The sequence below is a fragment of the Lactuca serriola genome, chromosome 5 (genome assembly GCF_051521515.1).
Source record: "Lactuca serriola cultivar US96UC23 chromosome 5, Lser_US96UC23_V15, whole genome shotgun sequence".
Classification (NCBI taxonomy): Eukaryota; Viridiplantae; Streptophyta; class Magnoliopsida; order Asterales; family Asteraceae; genus Lactuca; species Lactuca serriola.
In genome coordinates this window covers 53,506,228-53,514,751 of record NC_136412.1, presented here as the reverse complement: position 1 = coordinate 53,514,751, position 8,524 = coordinate 53,506,228, and the positions used below count along the sequence as shown (strand labels likewise).

Genomic DNA, 8,524 nt, shown 5'->3' with positions numbered 1-8,524 from the left:
TACTCAAGATGCCCTAGTATGCCCATCGTACTCCCCGTACGCCCAACATACACAGCTTAACCCAAAACTGTCCAAACTTCAAACGGTCATAACTTCTTCATTTCAACTCTAATTTTGACGATCTTTATATCCACGGGATGGTATTGAGGAGCTCGACAACCATATGTAATTACTTTTTACTTAAAACACATCGAACTAAAATTCATAATTCATAAAAGAAGTCTGAAACACTACTTTTCCCATTTTACCCTTTGACTCCAAAGCACAAACCGAACTCTTGGATCACATAATCTACATTGCCTGTATCCGAATGGGTCTAACCCTCTCTTTCCTAAAGCCTAGATCCTTATGATACTTGATATTCAGGTCTCAACCCCGAATTATGAAACAACTCGAAACAGGGTGTTAAACTTAACCAATAAGTCCTAGATCCTTAAGGACACAAGATCAACTTCTCTAGAAGGTTTTCCTTCCCTCCGAAGGTCACAAATATAATTTCTTTATGGACATGCATGTCATATGCATGTCTTCTTCACTTTAGGTCAAAAAGTGGAAGAAAAGGGCCAAAACTCAAACACGGACTCCAAAACACCATGAAACTCCAGATCTATAAGATATGATACCAAAGGGACCTCTAGGATCCATAAAGTTTCCAACTTTATGGAATTCTACAATTCCAATTATCCTAACAAGGAGAATAGGGGACAAAACCTTAGATTCATAAACATAGAAGCATAAAGCTAGGATCTTGAACACTCACTAAGAACCAGAGATGTCCAAGAGAGATCCTCAAGTTGGCCAAGATGGACCACAATCCTTCCCAAAACTTCTTTTTCCTTTAAAAGTAACCAAAAACTCCCAAAATAAGCTCACACTTACAAGGAGGGTTAGGGTTAGGGTTTCCGAAACTTGAGGGTGATTGAGGTTGATAAGGAACCCTAAAAATGACTTAGAGGGATTTAAATACAAAGCAAACACTAAAAGAATCATGAGCTTGGGCCAGAACAGCTGCCATGCTGTGCCGATCCAATAACACACGCGATCCGTTAAACAATTGCCACTCTATGGCCCTCCTTGGCCACATTGTGGTACATGATTTCCTCCAAAACTTCATATTTGGTCCCTGATAAAAGTAAGCTTAGCTAATCTGGAACATGGGTGTTACAATTGCATTAGCCGACAATGTCGATCCAATAACTTTCACGTACTAATTTCATAACTGCCGATCCAATAACACGCGTGAAAGTTATGAATGTTTAAAGTTGGGACATCTTTTATTTTTCACCGAGTAGTCTACTTTAGAGACTAAAAAAATATAATTTTCTGACATCTAAATTTGAAATGTTATATGTGTGATACGTAATCTTTGTTATAAAGAAAACAATGAAAAAAATATTCGGGTTAAACGGAGTTCGTACGAACGCTTTCGATAATATTAAAGTTCAAAGTTGAACCTGATTTTTACAGATGATGGATTTAGATAATATCAATGTTTTAAAAACCGTTTTTTTAATTGAACCGGTCGGGTGACGTTTTACGGTTCAACCGGTTTAACCGGTTCAACCGGACGGTCAAACCGGTGTTATATTTTTATATGTTTTTAATTATCCTGCATATATTGATTACAAAACTTATCATATTTTTAGTATTACAAATGTAAATAGAATGCAACATATAAAAACAATCATTATAGAAGTCAAAATCAAACAAAGAAGCCTAAAACAAACACAAAAATCAAAAAATGTCCAGTTCAACCCGATCCATTCCGATTCAATTTAACCGGTTGAACCGGTTTTTTACCAAAACCGGCCGGTTCAATCCGGTCAGGAAATCATTATAAAACCGGTCCAAATCGAACCGCCCTCACCTCCGGTTCCCGGTTCGACCGGTTCAACCGGCCAGTTCGAACCGGTTTTTAAAACACCGGATAATATCAACTTTTGGCATTTTGCTAATTTAAACTATTTTTTGAAAATTGGTATGTGGGATTAACCTAATTTGTTAATATTTTTTCTAAAATTTTAGTTGGGTGTAGTTGATATTTTATATTATTTTTTAATAAAAATATGTGTAACTACAAATTGTATTCTTCAAAGTCGTTCTAAAATATAAAACTAATGAATCAATTCTAAAAAAATAAAAATAAATGATGAATTACTCGAATTAACGATCCAAAAATAATATAAAAAAGGGAAGAGGCACGGCGGGAGGGTTTCAAGTAATCAAGTTGCAGTAGAAGGAATACCGAAAACGTAAATCATGGGATGGGCAATAGCTTTGCACGGCGGAGCCGGCGATATTCCGGTCGATTTACCAGCTGAACGCCGTGAACCTCGAGAAGCTGCCCTCCGCCGTATCCTTCAGATCGGTGTCTCCGCTCTTAATGCCAAATGCTCTCCCGTAGATGTCGTTGAACTTGTGGTATTCTCCTTCACTTCATTTAAATTACTCTTCCAGTTGCATAATTGTTGCTCTAAGCGGTTTATGTTCTGTTCATATCATCTCTATGATCTCTTCTGAGCTTCTCCTCACGCTAGCTATTCGATGATGCCAATTCTACGTTTCTGTTGGATTTAATTAATTTTCACTTCGCAGAAGAGAGATGATCCTGAGACGTCTGAATAAATTTTTTTCATTAACAGTACTCTGTTGTTTATAGCAATGATAATTAATAATTAGCTTGTTTTGTTGTCTTAATTCTGAGAAGTTTATACGAACTATTCTCATGTCAATCACGCCTCTAACTTCACAATTATGGCTGTAAAAAGTCCATCCATGTTCATATCATTTCTATGATCTTTTCTCAACCTTTATCCGTGCTCTTGTGCTTAGAATATGATTACCTTGAATCTAGTCCAGTTCAATCGAATGAATTTTCAGCATGTTTAAGAGAAATTATTGAAATTCTAACTCTATGCTAGGAACGACTGAGACATCTAACTGATTATTCATTATTTTAACAATACTTTGTAATTGATTCCAATGATAGTTGGCAGATACCTTGTTTTGTTGTGTTACTTGATTGCGACAAGTTTGCACATTAAAATATCCTCATGATTTCTTCATTTCTTAACTTGTTTGAGTGTTGATTTGTATGAGGAATTTATGAAACACAATCATACTCCTGATTCCTGTAACCCCTTGTATTGTAATTTGTAGGTATGTGAACTGGAAAACTGTCCAGACTTCAATGCTGGTAAAGGATCTGTTCTAACCACCAATGGAACAGTTGAGATGGAAGCTTGCATCATGGATGGAATTTCAAAAAGATGTGGTGCAGTTTCTGGTGTCACAACAGTTGTCAATCCCATCTCTTTAGCCAGAAAAGTCATGGAAAAAACTCCTCATATTTATCTTGCTTTTGATGGAGCAGAGTCCTTTGCAAGAGAACAGGTTTCCTTTCTTTTCTTTCATTTTTTTAATCACCATCATCATATGAAACACTCCAAAATGATTCGAATCCCACAGTTTTTATCTGATTCTATATCTTTTGTACAAAATTACTTTTGTTAGGGGCTCAAAACTGTAGATAGGAGCCATTTCATCACCCCTGAAAATATCCAGAGATTAAAGCAAGCAAAAGAATCCAACAGAGTTCAAGTATACTCATTTCCTCTCACTTCTTCACTTGATTTAAATTCAAATAACATACAAATTACTTTCAATTATTTGATTTAAGTTTAAACAAATAAAAGTATGTTGATACTCCATTTATTTAATTTTAAATTGAAAACAAATTCTTGTAGCAAGACTATACACAACCTATTAAAACACCAGATGAGAAGGTTCCTGACGACGGGGATAGCAAACTTGGAACCGTCGGATGTGTGGCGGTGGACGGTCTCGGCAACCTAGCCGCCGCCACTTCCACCGGCGGTCTGGTCAACAAAATGGCGGGAAGGATCGGAGATACGCCCATCATCGGTGCAGGGACCTACGCGAATAAGTTGTGTGCCGTTTCTGCAACCGGCAGAGGTGAAGCTATAATCCGGGACACGGTGGCGAGGGATGTGGCGGCGGTTATGGAGTATAAAGGTTTAGGTCTGAAAGAGGCGGCGGCGTATGTTGTACATGAGGTTACGCCGATGGGAACCACCGGCTTGGTGGCGGTGTCTGGTGGTGGTGAGGTTGCTATGCCTTTTAATACGACGGGTATGTTTAGGGCTTCGGCTACTGAAGATGGGTTTATGGAGGTTGCAATTTGGTGATTGGAGTGATCGATCTCATCTTATGTTATTTTTAATGTGTGTTAATCACTTAGTGGGATAGTTATATTTGTCTTAATCTATTAAGATATTAATCTTTTCCCCGTTTGTTTTTTTTTTCTGTCTTAATTTCTTTCCTGATAAATTTAATAAATATTTTTAAATTTTATAGATAAATTAGTCATTTGTTCTAGCAACTTTATTCATCCAAAAAGACAAACATAATTGAGTAATCTAACCCTTTTCTTGGGTTTTTTTTCTAAATATAATTTTTTATTGCAAAATAACCACATATTCCGGAATGGGTTGTTCCGGAACGAAATCCGGATTATTTTTCGGGTGACCCGATCCATTTCATTGGATCCGAAATACCTATTATGGTCTTCTAGATAAGCCTCATATGTTTCGGAGTGAGATTTTGAATTTCAAAAGACAAAATTGCAAGAATGGTCCCTGTGGTGTGTCAAAACTAGCAACTTTGGTCCAAAATAGGTTTGGCTCGCAAGAATGGTCCAATAGTTTTGTTTTGTTGCGAATTTAGTCCAATTTCCTATGAACTTTTTTATAATGACGAATTTGCCATTTTTAGTTTTATTTTCTTAATTCTTTTTATTGCATAAATCAGAAATAGAAAAGAGAAATAAAAATACACACCTCATCCCTCCTTCCTCTCTTTCTCTTTCTCTCTCTAACGCATTTTCATTTTACAAGAACACACGCTGCCGGAAAAATTAGATCAGTTGGAATCTTCTCGTCGGACCGCCACCCTCTGCCACAGTAGCCACCATCTAGATGGAGTCACCACCCGCTCATCTCTCTTCCTCCCCCGCTTCAGTTTTTAGCAGGAGAAACCCTAACTCCAGTTCTTTGTTTACAGATTTGTGGTTCATTAGACCACCGTCGGCGCCACCCCTTAGATGTTTAGGTCTCGTCAGCCATGAACTCTAAATCTTTCGGATCTCGGTTCTTCTTTTCTATCAATTCTTCTCTCGTAGCAATGGTGAGCTCAACGTGACGAAGGCTTTCAAATGGGAGGGTTTTTCAGGTCGAAGGGTTTTCAAATCGAAGGATCATAGAGGCGAAGATCTGAAGCTAACAAAGAGGGTTTTGGTGTTTCGAGTGTGAGTCCAAGATAGATCTGAAGAATTGGAGGAGCATGACGGTGGAGATCTTGAACTTTTCTTGGTGACGATTTAGGGTTTGTTAAATGGTCGGCGTCACCTCCGTACAAATGAAGACAGAGTTTGCAAAGATCCCAAACAGTAACCCACGTTGGAAACCTATTCCGGTGAGAGGTGGTGACTCCGGCTCCAGCGACTCCAACGTCTGATCGATGACTTTCTAGATCAAGATACCAATAACATCCACCCTCTTCTCCATCGATTTTGTTTTCAGAAATCGATAATCGATTTGGTTTTCATTTTTGTTTTCTGTACGTTTTCAGATTTCTAGTTCATGAGTGTTCTTATTCCAATTCGAGTGATATGGAAAAAATTGAGTTTGTAGAAAATTGGATTGTCCATGATTTAGATTGCAGATGTGAAAAAAAAATGATTATTTTGTTTTTCAAATATGAAAAAAAAAATTTGTTTTGCTGGAGTGGTGGTGGTGGTGGTTTCCGGTAGCAGTGGTGACCAGACTAGTCTTGTTGGGAATAAAGAAAGTAGGGTTACATTTTCTTTTTTCTTTTGTTTAAATTTTAATTAGAAAAATAAAAAGAAATTATAAACAAATAGAAAATTAAATAATAAGGGCAAATCCGTCATTAAAAAAGTTCATAGGAAATTGGACTAAACTCGCAACAAAACGAAACTATTGGACCATCCTTGCGAGTCAAACCCATTTTGGACCAAAAGTTGCTAGTTTTGACATACCACAGGGATCATTCTTGCAATTTTGTCTAAAAAGAATTAAGAAAATAAAACTAAAAAGGGCAAATATGTCATTATAAAAAAGTTCATAGGAAATTGGACTAAACTCGCAACAAAACGAAACTATTGGACCATTTTTGCAAGCCAAACCCATTTTGGACCAAAGTTGCTAGTTTTGACATACCACAGGGACCATTCTTGCAATTTTTTTCATTTTAAAATCCGCAATATAATTTGAGGCAACAACTTTATTCTGGAAAGACGCATTCCGATTCCGACACACAACTCCATTCTTCGACACACATCGACACCCATTTCCGCCACGGAAGACGAGCATTATGACCCCGTTATTTTACTGGTACGTTCTTCGTTTTCTCTTTTTTTTGTTTAAGGTTTCTATTTTTCTACTGTTATTATTCCTGAATTCGTATACTACCTTCGGGATGAACTGAAAATGTTCTGGAGCTTAAATTAAAGATGTCATTGTTGTATCACCAATTGAAAAGTAGTTTAGATGTTTATGTATTGTTGATTTACATCGAAAAAGTAGTGTTCCAGATCTTAAAATTTCATTCCGGAAGCCACCAGAACACGAAAAACTATTTCAGAACACGAGAGGAACATGAAGAACATATCAATAACCGCTTCTAAACAGGTCCGGAATATTTTTCATTTTCATTTTCATTTTAGAATGAAGTGATAACATTTTTCTTATTTTTGCAGCACGCCATGGTTTTTGATGCATCAATTACACTCTCGTGTAAACCCAAAATCGATGGGGAAATTCTTGCAGCATTCAGAAACAGACCTAAATGCGAGACTATGTTCCAGAATACATGTTTCAGGAGGTGTGGTGGTTATCGAGGCCAACAAAATAAATAACCATAAATCTTGTACACTAAAATAGTGTATAGTGGTAAATGGATCGACTCCACGAAGATTGATTCAATTTGTTACTTCTATGAAAATTTTTGTTATACAAATACTTGTAAAATGACAATAAAAGTAAAGTGGTGGTTTCAGTCTTTTGAAATATTTGAAAGAAAACTAGAACTAAACTTAGATTTAAATAACACAATTAAACAAAAGAAAGAATTTGATGTAAAATCAATGAGAGATAAATGATTGACCTTGGCTTTCATCACATGGACAATTAGTTGATTATCATTAGACATTATGGTGCAAGACTTATGATTTTATTTTAACGTGGCTATAGCAACCCAAGAAGCTTGAGGTCACCTAAACTTTAGTAAAATAGCTAGAGAAGCTCATAACATATTTCTTTAGTTAAAGTCACAATTTCCATTAAACATGTAATTAGTTAAAAATAACTAGCATTAAGAACCAAAAAGTCACCAAATCAAAGAGGAGTCAAATTTTTTCACTACCATGTTGGAGAAAATGTTTTTGTGGTTGTGTGAAGTGAAAACTAACACAAGAACCGCTTTTTACTTGCTAATATGAGGATCCACTACTTAATCAAGAAATTAGTAAACTAATTACCAAATATACATCTAAACTCATGAATAAATACATATAGATGGTAAGATGTTCAAATGCAAAACACTTTCATAAAAATCATCACAAGTTCATAATATTCTTCAAACAACTAAATATCCATCGATTTTACCAAAATCAACCAATATTAGTTTATCCTAGCATGGCTAAACTCATGATAACAAAAGAAAAGTTAAAAGTACCCAACATGTAGTAAGAATCAAGAGAAAAAAGATGGTGTTTTGATGTTCTTCAAGAGCTCCAAGACCTTCAAAATCTCTAGAGAAATGACCAAATTTTGGATGTGTAGTAGTGTGCAAAAGATTCACACCAACCTTCCTCAAAACAACATTCAATAAAGAATTTCGAAAATGCCCCTACATGTTTGTGTGCAGCCGCACAGCTGTACGCGGGTGGGTTGCGCGAGTGAGACTTGAATTGGGTTCCTTTGAGTTTTGATCCTCCAAAGCTTTAACCCACTAGCCCATATTGAGTCCAATCAGCTCATAGCCCATTTTTCTTTAAGTTTTCTTCATTTTAAGCCCAATTTGGCTTCTCCAAATCACCCATAGCTCACATAATCGCTTAATCAATAATCTTCACACACACAAAAATTCTTCCAACTTCGTTTAAGTAAGAGACCATCTTCTTCAATGATCCATCCATCAATAGCCCACTATATGCATCATCTCCACTAGTTATTAAGCCTATAATCCTTGTTGTCCTCCGAGTCCAATCGCCTCCCAAAGATCCCACTCTGCTAGTTTCCTTAAAATCTGCAATTATGCTCACGAAACTAAAAGTACCCGAAATAGTCATAAATAACAAAAAGGAAAATATGCATGAAGATTAGCTAAATTATGAATGAAATATGCTAAAATAAACTATAAAAAGAAGTGAATGAAATGAAACAATCAAAGTGGTTAGACATTCCTAATGTAGATGGGGATC

At 36.3% G+C, this 8,524-nt stretch overlaps 1 protein-coding gene across 1 annotated transcript; it reads left to right on the top strand.

Annotated features, from left to right (window-relative positions):
- Nucleotides 1-2,196: 2,196 nt before the first annotated feature.
- On the top strand, nucleotides 2,197-4,320 carry ASPGA1 (N-terminal nucleophile aminohydrolases (Ntn hydrolases) superfamily protein). The gene is made up of 4 exons (XM_079000304.1): nucleotides 2,197-2,421; nucleotides 3,160-3,393; nucleotides 3,514-3,600; nucleotides 3,747-4,320. Exons 1-4 carry the CDS (start codon nucleotides 2,260-2,262, stop codon nucleotides 4,206-4,208), a joined length of 945 nt encoding a protein of 314 aa, XP_078856430.1. The 5' UTR covers nucleotides 2,197-2,259; the 3' UTR covers nucleotides 4,209-4,320.
- The last annotated feature ends 4,204 nt before the right edge of the window (nucleotides 4,321-8,524 follow it).